Raw genomic sequence first — 21,429 nt, 5'->3', positions numbered from 1 at the left:
TGACGGGGTGGCTAAAGGCAGCTCAATATCTGAACAGGGGGAACTGCCTGCATGGCTCCACACAGCATTGCTGGCTGTGAGTACATTGTGACGCTCGTGATGATGTGTGTTCATGTGTTAAAACAAACAGAGATGTCCATGCAGACACAAGCAGCAGCTCATTCCAGTGAGCGACAGCTGTAAACAGATGTAAGACAAGAATGCTGCCTTTAGACTCGGGAAACTGTTTGGAAATCATTATAGGTCTTTTCCCACAGTGCATCTGAGTGGGTTTGTGTATATACTGTGTGTTTGGAGTCACCAGACTTGAGTGGTGAGCTGTACATCACACTGCATTACATTGGGAAACCTGAGAAATTTCCACCTCAGAGGGGTGGGAACATTGAAAAGAGACTGCAGGTTTCCCCTGAGCTAATAGGAAACTGATCATTTGCTGCTTCAGTCCACGCTGTCACCACATCTACCTGTCACCAGTGTCACACTGCCAGGACCACCGCCACGCTCACCTTTACACCGTGAGTATACTGCATTGCTGTGTATGTAATCATAGGAAAGTAAGGTTAGGTACACGCGTGTGCCGTATTTATATGTACACACATATGGTTGCTTATATAACAAAACTGCCTAACTATAATATATAACTTTTTAACAATAATGCGCTTGTTATGTACTAATAAGTACTGAAAATTCCATATTTTATTCTGTTTTGTCATATTTGCAACCATTTACATTGCAGGGTTTTACTGTCACAGCATGTTTACTTTAAATATTTCATTTGCTGCACAAATGTTTAAATCTACTTAGTTTGCAACAGATCGAGACTTTAGAGTTTATCCAAAACTACTATAATAAAATATTTGTATGGGTGCACTGTAGGAAGAAAATGTAAATGTTTCTCAGACCGACAGTTCCACTGAATCAAACGAGGATGTGTATACTTTTTTTTCTTAAATAAGTGATTTTCACGATAAATGCAAAGGCATCTGCAACTTAATGTCGAATTAAGTCGCCATCATTGCGTTAATAATTTGAGATATATTTTTGAAGTGGAGGTCAAATTCTCTAGTTTCGTCGTAGACTGTGTGAATACAAAAGGTTCATTTAATTATGAAATATTGAGCTTATCATAAGAGCACATGCAGTATTTATAATATTATACTTAAACTGAAGGAAACTACAGATAGCATTGTAAGGTTTGGCAGTAGCAGTAAAAAAAACGGTCATAATAAATGAGTTATAAAATTGTTCTCGGCTTTAATCGAAACTCTTAATCCTGGAAAATGTGTCAGTGCATTGTGACTTGTGTATGCATATTCATTTACAACACTGGCACTCCCACACTTTATGGGCCTTCCTTTTAATGACACATGGAGGATTTCAGTGTGGAAATGATTTATCACACGCGCATGTGTGTGGCACTCGTGTCTGTCTGTCTGTGTGTAAGAGTGAGCGAGAAAATGTTCACTTCTCTCAGCTGATCCTTGTAATCGGAGGAGAAAACAGAAGCGAAAATCCACTTGTTTCCACGGAAACAAAACTATGGAAATCTTACCTAACAAAATGCATTTAAATACGATACGGAAAACTTTCAAAGTATGCTATATACTACTATATGTGTGCAAATAGGATACAGTAAACGGACTATATTTAGAAAAAATTAAATACAAGTAGACTTTACACTAATGTTATTATGCAGCACTTTTATGCGTCTTTAAATCACAGGTGTCGAACTCCAGGCCTCGAGGGCCGGTGTCCTGCAGGTTTTAGATATATCCTTGATCCAACACAGCTGATTTAAATGACTTCTCCAGAATCCTGGTGATGAACTAATCCTTTGATTCAGGTGTGTTGGCCCAGGGTGAGATCTAAAAGCTGCAACAACTGGCCCTTGAGGCCTGGAGTTCCCCACCCCTGCTAAATGTATATTTATTGTTGACTGAATATGCAATATATTACCAAATTGTTGCCCTGATCTTAATAAAAAATTGCTATAGGTTACACCTGTCCTCACTACTAGTTTAGGTCTTTAGTATTGGAATAAAAAAATAGTAGCTAAACCCCAATTTATCACCAAGCCATTCTGTTCATTCGAACATCAAAAACATATTTTAATACTACATCTTTAGTCCAGTTACTATTGTTATTCATTTTACTGACCTATGATGTGAGTGACTTTAAAAGGTTTAATATGAGTCATCCCATGTGGTGCCATTGGTAAACTCCCTAAATTTGACTCTAGGATGTGGGGGCGAGATGAAGTGGATTGCCGACATCTTTGATGACGATGTGCTGATGTCACAACCTCTACAATCTGAAAAGAGTTTGCATAAAAGCCGATTTGGTTAAAGCTTTATGAGGCGAGGACACTTATACCTCAGCAGCCCAGTGTTTAAAGCCTCGTGTCCGGATAACATTTGAAGTTTTTCCTTTGTTATTTTTCTGGCCTTCGATGCCCTTTTTTATCCTCTCTGTGGGTTATTTTTTCTCTTAAGCCTTTTCTTTAATGTTTTACTGGAAAAAACATTTAAGCTGGAAAGCTGGAAGCAACTGAACCGACTTGTTTAAACATCACTACAAGTTTTGCTGGTGGATGTTTTATTTCAGACGTTTGTCTCCCTGCAGACTGCCATCATGGTCTTTTTGCCTTTAACATGTGCTGTGGTCATCATCAGCTGTGTTTATGGAGGACCTCCATTACCTCCTTTGCCAACGAAAGGTGAGCTTGCAGCAGCTACACTACACACACTGCATACTGTAAGAGGCAGTAGTATTCATCACAGAGAGAATGCATTGTGATCATTACAGTATTACAGCGGGGTGATCTTGCTTTTTAGACAGATATCTTATTACAACCGACTCCATGATCATCACCCACTCTACATATGTTTACATGTAGATGCTGGGGCGCGATCTTTCAAGCCCTACAGGTACAGCCGTTACCAAAATTATTAGAACGAGAAAACACAAAGAAGGCTGTCAAAAAGTTCTTTAAAACTAAAAATTATAGCTATATATTTGGCAAATTATTAGGTACGGCATCTTCATCAAAAAATTATAATGTGCTTTTTCGTAAAAGTGTAAAGAAAAAAAAATCTGATAATTATTTTCTAACATTAAAAAGTAGAATTTGGATCTCAGAGCTTGATCATACTGGTTGCTTAACCATTGCAGAAACATCAAAAGTGTTACTGTAATGGTTAAGCAAGATCAACCTTTCACCGGGTGGAGGTCTAATGTTGAGCACTGTAGGTGGTGTGTTGGAGGGACTGAAAGAGGTTTTTGATAATACTGACTTAATGCTCATGTGACAGTGTGACTGCCTTGTGAGAATCACACTTTATGAGTTGCACTGCTAGATTTTTTTGCACGTGTCGTTTCTAATCACTACATGGCCCTAATATGTACTTGCAGATGGCTGCTACCTGGTCGATCCAGAGGTGGCGACATTCAGAGTGGAGGGTGAAGCAGTAATCCTCTCTTTCCCGATATTCAGCCATGTTCTTGAAAAACGCAACATTGCCCCCCCAACCGCTGAGTACTCCATCACCAAGGACAATGAGATGGAGGGCACAAACTATCAGGGACGTGTTCAGCAGCAGGATAACCAGCTGTGGCTCCTCCCAGCTGTGGCTTCAGACTCAGGGAAATACACCTGCACATACAGGTAGTTAACCAGAGTCAAGAGAAATGATCTCTCCAAGTAACAAGACCGTTCTTTCCACAGGCGATGCTGGTAAAACTAGCAAAAGCTGATAAGTAATCTGATAGGAACAAATGACAACATTGTTTAGTTTTTATGTCCAACACTTAAACATGCAATGATTACCTAAAATAAAAGTATTATTTTTCACATTTCAATTTTTACAATTTTTTTTTAAACTACTTGCTGTTTTGTTAGAAATTAGATGGAAAACCGCCCCCCCTCCAATTTACAGACAGGGTGGCTACAAAGCAACATATCAGAAACTAGCAGAAAGTATGTTTCTTTTTATACTTTCCTCTCCGGATTGAAACTTTCAAACTGGAGAAAACTTGGTCACTTGTAACACTTTTGTTTCCAGAAATGAGACCTACTGCGTAACTGGAAGTATCAAGCTGCACGTGTACGAGCCCACTTTAGTAGACATGAAAAAGCTGACGCATAAAGTGACAGCCGCAGTGGGAGAGACGCTGACATTAGAGTGTCCATCTCTGCGTAACTTCAACAAGACGGACAGCATGATAGAGTGGTACAAGGTGAGTGAACGAACCTGTCGGCGCTTGGCAAGGAACTTTCTGCCTGATGCGGTTGACAGGGATATTTTTTTACACTCTTTTGAGGTAATCGGCTAAGGCTGGTAGTGATGAGTCATTTAACCACATGCTGCCTTCTTGCAGGACTCCAACACCACTGCTTCTCCAGCAGGCAGAGCAGGGTCCTTCCAACAGCACAGAGGCAAACTGATGATCCCAGCTGTGAAGCGAACCCATGCAGGCATCTACACCTGCAAGCTCAGGGTGCGCATTAACAACCAGCAGTACAAAGTCAGCAGAGTCTATCTTCTCCATGTGCAAGGTTTGTGATCTGCAAAGTCATGCATGTGCTGAGAAATGTGGGTTAAATAAGAGTTTTTATCTATTACATGGCTATTACTGCATTTATAGTTTTAGATTATTAAGTATAATACAACTGTCAGGCTAGAGGACAGATCACACTTACGCTTCTTTTTAAGTAAACATGCAGAGCAAATGAGAAAAAAAAATCTTTAAAAAAATTCATTAAATTAATACTTAAATAAGCAAATCACTTTAATTTTATGACAATGTGCAACGGTCAAGTACTTTACATAAAGATCATCAATTTACTTCTTTACAACTAGAGCGTTGTGGTGCACTGCCCTCTACTGGCCCACTAGGGAAATAGCATGGGCCGCACAGATAACTCCATCAAACACATTAATGATTATTACTGTGCCAAATAGTCCACTGTTGTTATTATTTAAGGAGCCGTTTGTTTGGATGTGTCTTCCAGGCCCTGATCCTGAGATCACAACCAAATCCACTGTGCCTAACATCTCTGTGACCTCTGACCTTGGGTTAATCAGCACCAGCACTGTCAACAGTGAGTTTTTTAATAGATAGATAGATGTTTTATTTTTTTTTATTTGATTAATTCAAATTCCCCAGAGGGACTGTTCATGAAGAAATGCCTTGTTTATGTTTTAGCTCCAATAGTTCAGCCACCTGTGATTGTTTCACCACTAAATGGAACCGTTTTTGAAAGTCCACATGGTGAGTGATAAAACTCTTTAGTCCTAAAATAAATAATAACAATACAACCTCATTCTTAAATAAACATACAACCAAACAGACTGTAAATATATATTAAATGTCTCATCTAGATTTGCCTCTGACTTTCTTTAGGTTCAGGACTGAAACTGTTCTGTCAGGTGCTCACCGAATGTCAAACAGCAGATTCTACTGAGGTCACGTGGTTGGTAAATAGCCAGACAGTGGAGTCATCGTACCTTGACAAGCGTGCTCTGCAGGGGGGAAGAAGGTAATTTTTGATTTTGTCTGCACTGGTTCTAAAATTACACGTAAACCTTATCTAACTTAAATGTAAGTTTATTACGAGTTCAACTGATGCTACTTTGGAATGATAATAGCTTCTTCGATTTTGACTGCAGGTTAGAGAATAAATGGATGGAACCATTATGAGAAAAATTGCAAAAGAAAATACAAATGAAAGGCCAGCAGACAAACATGTGTATGTACATGCTAAAGATAAGCCCTGTAGCCGGAAACACGGGTCATCGTGCTCTTCCAAACCCACTTTGCGATCGTGCCTATTTCCAACATAACCTTTTGCGCTCCTACAGGATCTGGTCTGTAAAAAACTGTGATGGTGTCTTGCCTCTCAGACAAGTTAAATAACACATTTCTGAGAGGTTGTTATGGATATTTGATCCACCAGTATTGAAATAATCTACTACCAGGTGTTGCTAACAGCTCTGACTCTAATGATTACTCTTTATGTGAAATCATTAGAGACACGCCTCGTTCACAGCATTAAAAACAGACGGCTGCTTGTCTCGATGTTTCCAGGGTTACCAGGGTGTCCAAAGGCTGCCAGATTGAGTTGAGGCTAATTGTCGAACCAATAACAGAAGAAGACGAGAAGTCAGAGTTAAAATGTGTCACTCAGAACAAAGGAGGAAGACGAGAAGTTGTTGCACAGCTTCGACTAGAAGGTGAGCTGTTCTTCACATTAGGCTGCGAACTCTCGCAAAATTGACGACACACACAGTATTAAGTTATATTTTTTGTCTTTGGTTTGTTGAGATCACCTCAACAAACCAAAGACAGGACAACTAAACCTTGATATGTAAAGACACTAATCTACCTTTGCCTCTCTGTCTACAGACTCCACCTTTACATGGGTGGTTGTGGCTGCAGGGGCTGTGATCTCATTCCTCACAGTGGTCTCTGTGTTTCTCTACGTCCTCTTCAAACCTAGAAGGAAAAAGAACAGGGATTACTTTCTGGCTCGGCAGAGCAGCACCTTCTAGCTCTGGCGCTGTGCACGCTTCCTCATCAGAGACCTCCTTTTAAACTTTACCTTTTACATCAGATTATTTTTTATGCATTACTTCCGTGTGATATCCAGGAGCAGCACCACGTCTTTCTTAGGGTTGTCCATAAAATTCACTGCTAAAGGCTGCTAATCAGCGAATGAATAACTTTATGTTTGTTATTGATGTTATAGTTTTCTGGGGGGATTCACTGGAATGAATTAAACAAATACCTCTCTGACACTCAAAGGTGAACAATGTTTTTTGTAAGGTTAGAAGCATGTAAAAGATGAGCCGTTGTGTTACCTAGTTCTTTTACACCGATTCAAGACATGAAATCCAATTTAAGACAACACGCCAGATGTTTGAGATACACACTGACATCACTGATGTTTTTACACATTTGGATAATGATATATCAAGACGATGAGTGGAATTTTAACTATTTCCCACCAAAACTGTAATAATGTGTTTATTCCAATTCAGTTGGCTTCAATTTCCTTTTGCGCTCAGTGTCAAGCATCAGGTCCCAGATTTCAGGTCCATCAAAAACATCCATCCATCCATCCATCCATCTTCATCCGCTTTGTCCGGGGCCGGGTCGCGGGGGCAGCAGCCTAAGCAAAGAGGCCCAGACCTCCCTCTCTCCAGCCACCTCCTCCAGCTTATCCGGGGGAATACCAAGGCGTTCCCAGGCCAGCCGAGAGATATAATCTCTCCAGCGTGTCCTGGGTCTGCCCCGGGGCCTCCTCCCGGTGGGACATGCCTGGAACACCTCACCCAGGAGGCGCCCAGGGGGCATCCTTGTCAGATGCCCGAACCACCTCAGCTGGCTCCTTTCGATGTGGAGCAGCAGCTGCTCTACTCTGAGCCCCTCCCGGATGGCCGAACTTCTCACCCTATCTCTAAGGGAGAGGCCAGCCACCCTTCTGAGGAAGCTCATTTCTGCCGCTTGTATCCGCGATCTCGTTCTTTCGGTCACTACCCACAGCTCGTGGCCATAGGTGAGGGTAGGGACGTAGATCGACCGGTAAATTGAGAGCTTCGCTTTTACACTCAGCTCCCTCTTCACCACGACGGACCGGTGCAGCGTCCGCATTACTGCAGCTGCAGCCCCAATCAGTCTGTCGATCTCCGGCTCCCTTCTCCCATCACTCGCGAACAAGACCCCGAGATACTTGAACTCCTCCACTTGGGGCAGGAACTCATCCCCGACCCGGAGTGGGCACTCCACCCTTTTACGGCTGTGAACCATGGCCTCAGATTTGGAGGTGCTGATCCTCATTCCCGCTGCTTCACACTCGGCTGCGAACCGTTCCAGTGCGAGCTGGAGGCCCTCACCCGATGAAGCCAACAGAACCACATCATCTGCAAAAATCAGAGATGAGATTCTGAGGCCACCAAAGCGAAAGCCCTCCGCCACTTGGCTGCGCCTAGAAATCCTGTCCATAAAAATTATGAACAGAACCGGAGACAAAGGGCAGCCCTGGCGAAGCCCATCACCCACCGGGAACGAGTCCGACTTATTGCCGGCAATGCGAACCAAGCTCTTGCAACGGTTGTATAGGGATCGAATGGCCCGTAGCAATGGGCCAGACACCCCATACTCCCGCAACACCTCCCACAGGACACCCCGAGGGACACGGTCGAATGCCTTCTCCAAGTCCACAAAACACATGTAGACTGGTTGGGCAAACTCCCATACACCTCGAGTATCCTGGAGAGGATAAAGAGCTGGTCCAGTGTTCCGCGACCAGGACGAAAACCGCATTGTTCCTCCTGTATCCGAGGTTCGACTAACGGACGAACTCTCCTTTCCAGCACCCTGGCATAGACTTTCCCAGGGAGGCTGAGGAGTGTGATCCCCCTGTAGTTGGAACACACCCTCCGGTCCCCTTTCTTAAAGATGGGGACCACCACCCCGGTCTGCCAGTCCACAGGTACTGGCCCTGATCTCCACGCAACATTGCAGAGGCGTGTCAACCAGGACAGCCCTACAACGTCCAGAGCCTTCAGGAACTCGGGGCGAATCTCATCAACACCAGGGGCTCTGCCACCAAGGAGTTGTTTAACTGCCTCAGTGACCTCGCCCCTGGAAATTGGCGGGTCATTCCCCTCATCCCCAGACTCTGCTTCCTCCTCGGAAGACGTGTCAGTGGGATTAAGGAGGTCCTCGAAGTATTCCTTCCACCGCCCGACAATTTTCTCAGTCGACGTCAGCAGCGCTCCGCCAGCACTATACACAGTGCAGGTAGAGCACCGCTTTCCCCTCCTGAGACGTCTGACGGTTTGCCAGAATCTCTTCGAGGCAGTCCGAAAGTCTTTTTCCATGGCCTCTCCGGACTCCTCCCACACCCGAGTTTTTGCTTCCGCCACTGCCCGAGCCGCATTTCGCTTGGCCTGTCGATACCTGTCGGCTGCCTCCGGAGTCCCACAGGGAACAAACCCTCTCGTCCACCGGGAAAAATCCCAATGTACCGGCAGCAAGCCGAGGGTATATTAGGATACCCATCCCAGCCCGCCACCTCTCAACCTCACGCACTAACTCAGGCTCCTTCCCCACCAGAGAGGTGACATTCCATGTCCCTATTGCCAGTCTTGGCAGCCGGGGGTCAGTCCGCCAGGGCCTCCGCTCCTGGCCGCCACCCGGCACACAATGCACCCGACCCCTATGGCGCCTCCTGCGGGTGGTGGGCCTGCGGGAGGATGGGCCCATGTCTCCTCTTCGGGCTGTGCCCGGCCGGGCCCCATGGACTAAGGCCCGGCCACCAGACGCTCGCCCTCGGGCACCCTCCCCGGGCCTGGCTCCAGGGCGGGGCCCCGGTAACCCTATCCCGGGCAGGGTAAACTGTTCCCTCGGTGTCCTTTTCATAAGGGTCTTATGAATCGCTCTTTGTCTGGTCCCTCACCCAGGGCCAATTTGCCATGGGAGACCCTACCAGGGGGCAAAAGCCCCCAGACAACATAGCCCCTGGGATCCCTGTGACACACAAACCCCTCCACCACGATAAGGTAGCGATTCAAAAACATCTTCCTTAATTTTGGTTTCACTTTTCTCAGGACTAAACTTATTTCTTAAATGCTGAAGTGCTGTTTCTGTCCAGTTATCCTCTTTGTGTAATACTTGGAACATCATCAAAGTTGGCACAGGTGAAAACATTGCAGTAGCAAACTGCTTTTTTACCACTGTTACTGGTGTGTTTATACTGTGTATGTGTTAAAAAGTGCAATAAATGTTCTCAGGGAAGCATCGTGTTCTGTTGAAGAGCTTAATTTGCAAACTTTCATATCTACACATTTAAATGGAAAAACTGACTTGACCTATGTCAAGTACGTTACACATTTTTGTTTATCATCCACTGCCATGCCTCAAAATGCCTGTGTATACCTTTTGAAGGGGTGAAACAGAAACGCGCACCATTTCAACGAGATTTTAAGATGCAAGATTTGCAAGTGCCATCCATCCATCCATCATCTTCTTATCCAGGGCCAGCAGAGAAGCTCAGACCTCCCTCTCCCCAGCCACCTCCTCCAGCTTGTCCAGGGGAACACCGCGGCGTTCCCAGACAAGCCGAGAGATTTAATTTCTCCAGCATGTCCCAGGTCTGCCCCGAGGCCTCCTCTCGGTGGGACATGTCCGCAACGACTCACCCAGGAGACGCCCAGGAGGCATCCTTGTCAGATGCCTGAACCACCTTAACTGGCTCCTTTCGATGTGAAGGAGCAGCTCTCTACTCTCTCTCTTCACCGCAACAGACCGATACAGAGTCTGCATCGCTGCAGCCACAGCACCAATCCCTCTGTCGATCTCCTGTTCCCTTCTCCCGTCACTCGTGAACAGAGATGGGCAGTAACGCGTTATCCGATTACTTTTTCAAGTAACGAGTAAAGTAAGGCAAGGCAAGGCAAGGCAAGGCAAGTTTATTTGTATAGCACAATTCAACAACAAGGTGATTCAAAGTGCTTTACAGAGACATTAGAAACAAGAACAAATAAAAAGCATGATTTAAAATTGATTAAAACAAGCAAATAAACTAACTAACTAATTAACAAACAAACAAACAAACAAACAAACAAACAAACAAACAAACAAACAACAGTATATAAAATCAAAACAGATAAAATCAGAACAGTAGATAAAATCAATAGTTAAATGTGAGTTTTGAAATTTAAGCTTAAAGTGTGGATTTGGTGCTTTATTCAAATGCAGCTGAGAACAGGTGAGTCTTCAACCTGGATTTAAATAAACTGAGTGTTTCAGCTGATCTGAGGCTTTCTGGGAGTTTGTTCCAGATATAAGGAGCATAAAAGCTGAATGCAGCTTCTCCGTGTCTGGTTCTGACTCTGGGAACTGATAAAAGACCGGATCCAGATGACCTGAGGGATCTGGATGGTTCATACTGGGTCAGGAGGTCATTGATGTATTTTGGTCCTAAACCATTCAGAGCTTTATAGACCAGCATCAGAACTTTAAAGTCTATCCTCTGACGGACAGGCAGCCAGTGTAAGGACCTCAGAGCTGGACTGATGTGGTCCACTTTTTTGGTCTTAGTGAGGACTCGAGCAGCAGAGTTCTGAATGAGCTGTAGTTGTCTGACTGATTTTTTAGGTAGACCTGTAAAGATGCTGTTACAGTAATCAAGCCTACTAAAGATGAATGCATGGACTAGTTTTTCCAGGTCCTGTTGAGACATCAGATCTTTTATCCTTGAAATATTCTTGAGGTGATAGTAAGCTGACTTTGTTATTGTCTTAATGTGTTTTTCTAAGTTTAGGTCTGCATCCATCACTACACCCAAATTTCTCGCCTGGTTTGTGGTTTTTAGATGTATAGATTGAAGTTCTCTGGTGACCTGTAATCGTTTTTCTTTGGCGCCAAAGACTATTACCTCAGTTTTGTTTTTGTTTAGCTGGAGAAAATTGTGGCACAACCAGTCATTGATTTCCTCAATGCATTTACCAAGAGCCTGTACAGGGCCTCGGTCTCCTGGTGACATTGTGATATATATTTGTGTGTCATCTGCATAGCTGTGGTAGTTTATTTTGTTGTTGTTTATAATCTGTGCCAGTGGGAGCATGTAGATGTTAAACAGAAGGGGTCCCAAGATGGAACCTTGGGGAACTCCACATGTGATACTTGTCTGCTCAGATGTGAAGTTACCTATTGATACAAAGTATTTCCTGTTTTCTACGTATGTTTTGAACCAGTTTAGTACAGTTCCTGAAAGACCTGTCCAGTTCTCCAGTCGTTTGAGTAATATGTTGTGGTCAACTGTATCAAATGCTGCACTGAGATCCAGTAAAACTAGGACTGACATTTTTCCACTGTCTGTATTCAGACATATGTCATTAAACACTTTGGTCAGAGCGGTTTCAGTGCTGTGGTTCTGTCTAAAACCTGACTGGAAGGCATCGTAGCAATTATTCTGTTTTAAGAAGTAACTGAGCTGTTGAGAAACTGCTTTTTCAATGATCTTACTTAAAAACGGGAGATTTGAGATCGGCCTGTAGTTGTTCATTTGTGTCTTGTCAAGATTGTCCTTTTTCAGTATAGGTTTGATTACAGCAGTTTTTAGTGATTCTGGAAACACACCTGATAATAAAGAAAAGTTGACGATCTGTAACAGGTCTGACTCTAAAGTCTTTGAGACCTTTTTGAAAAAACTTGTTGGCAGGACATCTAAACAGCAAGAGGAGGAGTTCAGTTGACCTAAGATGTCCTCCAGGTCTTTGCTGTTAATAGGTTGAAACTGTTTCATGGTGTTTAAACAGTTTTTTGGTGGACACAGTACATATTCTGGAGCTGCCACTGACACAGGAGGGTTTGTTAGCCTGTCAACTGTAGAAAATAAGACCCGAGCATTATGGCTGTTTTTAGTGATGATGTCAGAGAAGTAGGACCTCCTTGCATTCCTCAGTTGTAAATTATAATTGTGAAGTTTCTCTTTATAAATGTCATAATGAACCTGGAGGTTTGTTTTTCTCCATCTGCGCTCAGCTTTCCTACACTCTTTTTTTTCTTTTTTCACCAGTGTGGAGTTTCTCCATGGAGACTTTTTCCTTCCAGAGATAACCTTCACCTTAATGGGAGCAATAGTGTCCATTACATTTAACATGTTAGCATTGAAGCTATTGACGAGCTCATTGACTGACCCTCTGGACAGGTCAGGTGTTAATGGGAAGACCTGGTTAAAAATTGCACTACTGTGTTCAGTTATACACCGTTTTGTGATCACTGTTGTTGATATATTTGTGTGGGCTGAGATTTTACTTTCAAAGAAAACACAGTAATGATCAGACAGGCCCACATCAGACACAGTAACCTTTGAAATGCTCAGGCCTTTGGAGATCAGTAGGTCAAGAGTGTGTCCTCTATTATGTGTGGCCTCTGTTACATGCTGAGTCAGCCCAAAGTTGCCCAGAGTGTTACTCAGGTCTTTAGTCCCTTTGTCCTGAGGGTTGTCCACATGGATGTTAAAATCCCCAGCAATAATTACACAGTCAAAATCAACACAGATCACAGACAGCAGTTCACTGAGGTCATTAAAAAAGTCTGTGCAGTATTTGGGAGGCCTGTAAACATTAAGAAACACAACTTTGGATGGGGCCTTCAGCTGTAAAGCCACATATTCAAAAGACTGAAAACTTCCAGGAGATAGCTGCTTACATTGAAATGATTCATTAAATAAGACAGCGACCCCTCCTCCTCTCCTGCTCGCCCTGACCTCACTGATAAAACTGTAGTTAGGAGGGGTCGTCTCGATGAGAACAGCTCCACTGTTACTTTGGTCCAACCAAGTTTCAGTTAAAAACATAAAATCAAGGCTGTGCTCAGTGATTAAATCATTAATTAAAAATGTTTTCCCAGCTAGAGATCTAATGTTTAATAAAGCCAACTTAAGTGTTTTAGAGGTATTACTTGTCCCCTCGTGTTTGGGAGCAGTCTGTGGCACACGAGGTATGTTTACTATGTTTAAAGATCTTTTAGAGTGCAGCTCTCTGTGTTTTGACCAGGCCACATGTCTCCTGTCACCTAAAAGTACAGAAATTTTAAAACCTTCTAGTAAACAGGGTCCCAGCTTCTCCTGGGAAAAGTCATCACTGCCATAATCCTCACAGCCCGGACCCTTCACACATCACGCATCAGACTGCGGAGACAGGGCATGAAGAGGAACTAAGGGGGGCGAGGCTGGGCAATGTGACTTTGATTGCTCTGTTGAGGGTGGGGCTCGATGGCGAACCTTTGGCCGCTCTGGTGGGGGGTTTATGGGGGACAAAAAGGGATTGGGACGGGGGGTAGATCTGAGCCCAGCATTGACCCGCTCCATCATCTCCTCAGTGAATTTCAGGTGTGGGGAGGAGGGAGAAAGGGAGGGGGAGGAGGGTGATGGCCTGTCAGGGGTTTGGGGGACTGGGGAAGGTCGTGGTCCCTTGTCCTGGTCGTTGGTGTTGTTGAGAGAGTTGGAGGCAAATAGGGACCCCTCTTCTTGCCTTAGATGTCTCTCCTTTCTGAGGCTCTTCCTCAGATGCCATGGATGTCTCTCCTTTCTGAGGCTCTTCCCGGGTGGGGGCAAATGGAGCTCCTCCTCAAGGTTTCTGCTGGGCTTTGTCTGTTCTTGGAGTACTGTTTGTTCCTCTTTATGAGATAACTCCTCGTTTATCTCAGCCTTGGCACCAAGCACGGATGGATGACGTATGGAATAAAACAAGTTGGAGGTGAACAGTTTCACCCCTGACTTGTTAAAATTAAATCCATTTGCTTTGAACAGATGCCTGCGTTCCCAAAAAATATTAAAGTTGTCGATAAAATGCACTGAGTGGTCAGCACATGCTGATATAAGCCATTTATTCAGTGTAAACAACCTGCTGAATCTCTCGTCTCCTCCTCTGACCGGCGGTACAGGTCCACTGATGAATACAGCTGCATTCAGAGAGTTTACAGTATTTAATAATCCAGTAAAGTCCCGTTTCAGAACCTCCGACTGTTGTTTGGACACATCGTTTGACCCTGTATGCAGAACAATGTTTGTCACAGTTGGATATTCATCTGCAATTTGAAGAATTCTCTCCTTCAGGTTGTTGACCATATCGTTAGGAAAGCAGAGGACTTTAGTGTTCTTACCGCACATCCTTTGTACATCCTTTACGGCAGAGTCACCCACAATCAGAGTTTCAGGCCTAGCCTTTAGCTTTCCCTGTGGCCTTTCACTTTTCAACAGATTTTCAGACCTTATTTCGCTGCTTTTAGATGGATGGTTGTCCGATATAGATCCAGGGTCCTTTGATAGTGGAGCAAATCTGTTCTGCAGTTTCACATTCAGTTGTTTTGGAGGTTTGTTGTTAACCTTCCTATTCACGGTTGTCCAGTCCTGTTTCCTCCCGTATACAGGGGTAGAAGAGCTTCTCTGTCTCGTAGGAAGTGAAGGCCAGTCGGTTTCAGAGATTTCAGCTCGCTGTGCCCTGCCTGTGATACGTCCTCCCCCTTCCAGGAGACATGATTTATGTCTTGGTTTTGCACCAAGACAGTCTAAGGGTGGATTATCACTTGAGGATTTATAATAATGCACAGAGTCTACTTTCTTGGTCATGTTATCTGTGCTCCTTAGCTGTGTACTAGCTTGCTCATCGCCATTGTTTTGAATCAAAGGCAAGGTTGTTTCATTTCCACACAGTCCATTTACCTCCACGTTTACTTCTAAACGATGAATTTTTGTCTCCAGTACTGCAATCTTCTGCAGGAGGCTGTGGTAGTCATCTGTGGAGAGGGAAGGCATCTTGTTGCTAGTTAGCCTAGCGGTTAGCACCTTTCCAGGCTATTGAGGCTGCTCGGTGCCCAGACGCTGTAATCAGGCTTCAGCTGTGTCTAGGCCACAGACACACGGAGCGCTGAGGACAAGGTAACCATAAAATGTTGCTGTTTCTGTTAAGAACACTCTAGTCCTAATGATCTACAAGTGTCCAGAAGTTATCGCAGGTAAGCTCACATGGAAAAAAGGGAAAAAATCAGCATAAAAATCAATAAAAATCAATATAAGAAGCAAAGCATTCAAGAGCAAAGAGATGAAGCGTCCACACTCACAAAGGGGAGGAGCAAAGTAAGGGATTACTATTGCAAAAAGAGTAATTAGATTACTGTTACTTTCCCATAAACACGCTGCGTTACTGTGTTACTAAAACCGTGATTTTTTGAGAAGGGTCTGGCTGCAGCCACTGGGGAGGGTCATATTGGGACCTCCACAGTAGCCGGAAACACGTGACCTCCACAGTAGCCGGAAACACGTGACCGCCACACTAACCGGAAACACGTGACCTCCACAGTAATTGGAAACACGTGACCTCCACACTAACCGGAAACACGTGACCTCCACACTAACCGGAAACTCGTGACCTCCACACTAACCGGAAACTCGTGACCGCCACAGTGGCCGGAAACACGTGACCTCCACAGCAGGCAGAAAGACATTCCTGCATGGATCATCGACTGTGGAAACCTTGTGGCGTGTCTAGAAATTTTTTGTTGGGGGGGCCAGGTAGGGGCACAGATTTGGAGAAGGGTGGCAGATGCAATTGGCAGATAATTGTCACGGCTGCACAGCAGTCGTGTGGTGAATTGAGAAAAGGATCCAAGATGCAGGCACTGACTGGGGTGCGAGTGAAAATTTATTTGCAGAGGTGATAAAGTGACAAAACAGGAAGAGCAGAGCGGGGAGTAAACAAACCTAAACTGGGAAAACTAAAGAACAAAACTTAAACCAGACACTCACGGGAGGAGGAGCGAAATGCACAAAGAGAGATGGCAGAGAGACGCAGAATGAATACCAGGTAACAGAATAATGCAGACTGACATGGAGTTAAACAGACGAACCGGCAACAGGCAGGAGAACACACAGGGCTTAAATACACACACACCAGTAATCAGGGGATGAGAGACAGGAGGGCAACACAGCTGGGAGGAATCTGGGCTGACGGGACAGGGGAAACGTAACCTGATCACACTCACATACGACGCGGACCTTCACAATAAAACAGGAAACTCAGACACATGGAACCAGACAAGACATTGAACTAAACAGACAGATTCACAAACAGATGGGGTGACACCATAGACAGAGACACAGACTCAAAGGCAGACCAAATATAACACACAGAACTCAAACAATAATAATCATCATCATAAACTAGAAAATGATAACTAAAAGCGCTGGGTCACCGACCCAGGACCATGACAATAATGTTAAAAAAAAATTCTACCAACCGTTCACCATAATTCAATAACCCTGTAAACCTAATAACCGAATGCGCTTTTAACTCTTATTAGAATGAGATTTTAACCACTACGGTGTTACAGGGCAAAAACATTTTTGAATATTAAAATACGAACATTTTTAACATACAATTGGCAAATTAGCCAATGCCAATGTAAAACTTCATCTGCCTATTAAAAGATAATCTTCCTACAAACTGGTGTTTGATTTTGAAACAGGAAAAAAGTGGGGAAACAACTGAAAAGACTAACATTTGAATAAAACCTGAAAGCAAGTAAATACTTTCTATGCTGCCTTATGGTAAACTTTGGTAATATTGATCAAGAACAACACTGGCTGATGATGAAATACATTCAGCTGGCATGGTGACACTTCCAGTATTAACCTGCAGGGCTGGACTGGGACAGAAAATCGAGCATTTTGACTACAGACCGACCCACCAGGTAGTAAAGCCATGAAGCCTTTGACTGAAAACAAACCCTGTTGTGACAGTGATGTACAGTCTTGTTGGTATATGTATGATTTCTATACATTTTTTACGTCAGATAAAAACTTTGTTCGCATGATTCAGATAATTATTTAATAAAAGCGAGACATTTTAAATGAGAATAAGAAAGAAAAGTATTTCTTTGTGCCCCCCTCTCCCTGTTAATGCCCTAACAGCCCCCCTGGCAAAACTTTGCTAGACCCGCCCCTGCACAGTTACCAGCTGTCAGCTACTTAGAAAAGGATCCTGGTGTTATTTGTGTCTCAGAAACAGCTCATAACTTCCCTTCAACTCATTCATGTCACCTAAAAGGTAAACCTATTTCTCCATCACCTGTTCAGCTCTGATGATTCAGTAAGGACATCTCCTGGTTTCATCTTCATGTTTCCCTCTCACCACATATCCAAACCGACATCATGACCAGCAGCTTTACAGCTGTGGCTCCAGCAAACAACAGCTGATACTAGAAATTAATATTAAATAAATTCTAACAACAGCTGATCAAGCTTGAATGTGCTGCTGTTGTTTAGCGCGACATCTGCTGGTTTCCTCTTTCTGGCGCAAAGTGGGCGATAAATAAACAAGAGAGAAAAGCCGATCAGCTGATCATTGATCAGTTTCATGATTGAAGTAGGAACAGGAGAGGCAGGGGAGAGAATGAGAGAAGAAGAGGCAGCTGTGCAGCGTAAAGACAGAATAAATCCAGCTTTGTGTCTTTTTTTCATTATAGCTAACGGGACAAACTGCGTCTCTTCTCAGCTCAACACAAAACGTGTAATATTTTCTCTGAATGAGGGACCATTGCATTTTTTAAGGAGCCGTTGGCAACTCTACTAACTAACCTTATGAATAAAATAAAGTTCACTATCAGTAACATCATAGCACCCACCCAGCTGTATAGAAACTCCGTCATGCTAGCTCACGCAGTATGAGTTATTGTAACTGACTGTAAAAGGTCAGCAACATGAAAATAAACTGCACCTAAACTTGGTTCATATCTGACCCAGATAGACTGCAGGTCATAACTTCTTACCTGAAGTTCAGTTCACCTGACACTCGGACCGGCGGCTGCCTCGGGTCTCTGCTCCTCCTGCCTCCCCTTCCCTCATCCACCTGCTGGCCTCTGTGGAAGCTCCGCCATAGCCACCACCAAACAACTTAGTTTTTTTTACACATCGGCCAGCATCTGGCCAATCCACCACCTCTCATTGTTCATGCTGTTACAAAATAAATAAATAAATAAGTCATCAGCCCACCGGGAAAATGCCCGGTATGCCCGATGGCCAGTCCAGCTATGTTAACCTGTTAATCTTTCGCTGAAAAATTGTTTTCTGCTGCGCCGTCTTTTGTGCTTGGCTCTCCTACCTTTGCTAACATGATGCTCATAGTGCAGAAGCCGATGCTGCATTCACTTACACTCGGATATCTGAACTTCACTGTGAAAACATAATCATACATTTAGCTTCGGGGTGGCACCGGGGTTGGCCTGTGCCCCCCCAGGTCACCCCCCTGGACACGCCACTGGATTGTAAAGGTTGGGACAGAGTCTTTCATGTCTAAATTTGCCGTTAATAATTATATAATTCTAGGAATCATCTAGTTTGCTTACACTTTGTTAGCGTTACAACAACGGTCAGACCCCCGCGGTATCTAAACTTTAGTAATGAATGTGTGCACTTTTGACACCTCTGATTAGCATTTAGCGGTCAGTTTCAAACGTATTTGATTTTTGCTTGTTATGAACAAATTCACTTCACTACTTTTCACAATCTGTAACATCAATGCACATTGTTCCATTTACTGCATATTGCACTTTGTTCATGTCTCTCATTCCACCTGCAAAAACATTGTAAAGGTCGTCACAGAGTTTTATATATGTATAAATACTAATATTCTCTATTCCATTCTGTTCTGCTTTTTTATTGCCCAGATTTTAGTTTGCCTTTGTTAAATTGTCTGTTATATGTCAATCTATACGTATGTCACAAATAAGTGTCTTGTAAATTATGTTTTTGTAAAGAATTTTCTCCCAAATCTCTTACATGCTAACTGTAACGTGTTATTTCTGCTAAAACCTGAACCTAAATGTGTATATGGTGTTTATCTGTTTTTCTATCTGTTTTAGATGCAAATATCAATTTGGAGTTCTGCCTCCAAGCCAGAATTGCAGGAATGCACCACGTGTTGGCTGTTTCACTGCCCTCTGTGCCCCACTCTCAGCCCTACTGTCAGGGCAAAGATTGAGCAGCATATAAATGGACACATTAAAAATGCTTTGCCTTCAAAGGTATGTTGGTATTAAATATACCTCATAGTTAAAGTTATAAATATGCACTTCTTTTCAGCACCTCTGAAGTCTCTTTGTTGACTTAAATGTTGCTTTTCACACTGTGCAGTTCAGTGTATTCATCAGCAAGAGAAAAAAGTGTTTTCATTAAATATTTTTTCCTGTTCACCACATTTCCTGACAGCTCTTGTGATCCACACCATTTTGCTTTCATTATTGAGGATGGCTTGGATATTTTTGTTAATATGTACAATCTGATTGTTAGATAAACTGATTGCATTCTATATAACTACATTTAAATTAGATGTTGTTGTTGTTTTTTTTCTTTTTTTTCTCTCTTACAGACAAAATGATATGCCGGTGCACTTTCACTGCCCGGTCTGCAACATGACAGTCATACAGCGTGGGGATATGGCAAGTCAATTATTGTCATGTCAGCATTCAGGACTGCTCCCCACTGAACTCTCCGTGGAGCCCCATCTCCCTCTCGATGTCTTGTCTCCGGCATCTAAACCATTTTCTGAATCTTGGGTAGAACATTCATGTGCTCTACCCTCTGTGCTAAATGAAACTGTGGCTTGTGGAAAGTCCATGAAAATGAAACGCCCTCACTGTGGTCTTAGTCTTCTTACAAAAAAACTTCAAGGCTCACATGATGTGAAGGCATTCAAACAGGTCAATAGATGTTTGCCTGGCCTGTCATCTGCAGTGTTTTTGTGTAGAGGGACTTCTTCCTCTTTGTTTTTCAGTTTGCAGAGGACATGGAGCTCTTTTTAAAAGCATGTGCTGATGAGCAGGGACTACGGGTCAATGCGATGTTTGACATTTAATGGACAGATGAAGGTAATGGCTGTTTGTTTGTGTTTTTTATGTGTTGTTTGCTTTTCAGTGTACAGAATTCCAGTTAAACTTATTATAAAATGTTGTTCACTTGTTTCCATACTTGTAGTAAAGAATTTAAGTGTAAATGTAACAGCACTGTTTATACTTGTAACTTCAGAGTAAAAAGCTTATTGTTGATATTAACATTAATGTATTATCCTGTAATCAATATTTTTTTTATACATTTTGCGCATTAACCCTCTGATCTCTATCCTGGCCATTTGGGGCCACTTCACTTCTTTTTTTGGGGGGAGTTTTTTTTTTTTTTACTATAATAATAATGGATTGGATTTATATAGCGCTTTTCAAGGCACACAAAGCGCTTTACAATGCCACTATTCATTCACTCTCACACACTGGTGGAGGCAAGCTACAGTTTTAGTCACAGCTGCCCAGGGGCAGACTGACAGAAGGGAGGCTAACACCAGTGGTAGGGTAAAGTGTCTTGCCCAAGGACACAACAACCAGGGATCGAACCAGCGACCTTCCGGTTACAGATGCGCTTCCCAACCCCCTGAGCCATGGTCGCACTACTACACTGCAGTGGACCAAAAGAATGACACAGGTTTGATCTTAAGGATCTAATAGTTGTGTGTGTTTGTGCATGACATTGCAAACATGTATTTGCAAGATAGACTGGAATAAATTATGATGCATCAAATATTGCACAGGCTGCAGTGAATTGTTGTTGATACAGGTTATTGAGCTTTGAGTTTCCCAATCAAACTTAGCTTTGACACACAACATTTCATAACAAGATACCATAGCTGGGGCGGCAGCATCTCTGCTGGGGACAGGAAGAGACTGAACAGGGTGATCCGAAGGGCCAGCTCTGTTCTAGGATGCCCTCTGGACCCAGTGGAGGTGGTGAGTGACAGGAGAACGGCGGCTAAGCTGTCATCCCTGATGGACAACATCTCCCACCCCATGCAGCAGACTGTGACAGCACTGAGC

At 43.4% G+C, this 21,429-nt stretch overlaps 2 protein-coding genes across 2 annotated transcripts; one reads left to right on the top strand and one right to left on the bottom strand.

Moving 5' to 3' along the window:
* The first annotated feature begins 377 nt into the window (after nucleotides 1-377).
* On the top strand, nucleotides 378-6,664 carry LOC308410422 (interleukin-1 receptor type 2-like). Its single transcript, XM_080903749.1, has 10 exons — nucleotides 378-515; nucleotides 2,623-2,716; nucleotides 3,412-3,664; nucleotides 4,062-4,236; nucleotides 4,378-4,555; nucleotides 5,012-5,101; nucleotides 5,206-5,271; nucleotides 5,404-5,539; nucleotides 6,088-6,233; nucleotides 6,406-6,664. Exons 2-10 carry the CDS (start codon nucleotides 2,632-2,634, stop codon nucleotides 6,549-6,551), a joined length of 1,275 nt encoding a protein of 424 aa, XP_080759875.1. The 5' UTR covers nucleotides 378-515; nucleotides 2,623-2,631; the 3' UTR covers nucleotides 6,552-6,664.
* Nucleotides 6,665-13,690: 7,026 nt separating this feature from the next.
* LOC308410477 (uncharacterized protein) lies at nucleotides 13,691-15,537 on the bottom strand (the record flags this gene model as incomplete). Its single annotated transcript, XM_080903813.1, has 2 exons — nucleotides 14,677-15,537; nucleotides 13,691-14,562 (listed from the first exon to the last, which is right to left on the bottom strand). The coding sequence occupies exons 1-2, from the start codon at nucleotides 15,326-15,328 to the stop codon at nucleotides 13,691-13,693; spliced, it is 1,524 nt and encodes a 507-aa protein (XP_080759939.1). The 5' UTR covers nucleotides 15,329-15,537.
* Between the last annotated feature and the right edge of the window lie 5,892 nt (nucleotides 15,538-21,429).

This window comes from Rhamphochromis sp. 'chilingali' (assembly GCF_963969265.1).
Source record: "Rhamphochromis sp. 'chilingali' genome assembly, chromosome: 14".
Taxonomy (NCBI): domain Eukaryota; kingdom Metazoa; phylum Chordata; class Actinopteri; order Cichliformes; family Cichlidae; genus Rhamphochromis; species Rhamphochromis sp. 'chilingali'.
The sequence above is the reverse complement of the archived record's forward strand: the minus strand, read 5'-3'. Positions and strand labels throughout refer to the sequence as shown.

What these genes read in the sequence shown, in the direction of transcription:
- LOC308410422 (XM_080903749.1), top strand. Translation starts at nt 2,632, where the DNA reads ATGGTCTTTTTGCCTTTAACATGTGCTGTGGTCATCATCAGCTGTGTT. An exon ending in AAATACACCTGCACATACAG is followed by an intron (nt 3,665 to 4,061) that starts GTAGTTAACCAG and finishes TTTTGTTTCCAG; the next exon opens with AAATGAGACCTACTGCGTAA. An exon ending in GCTCTGCAGGGGGGAAGAAG is followed by an intron (nt 5,540 to 6,087) that starts GTAATTTTTGAT and finishes CGATGTTTCCAG; the next exon opens with GGTTACCAGGGTGTCCAAAG.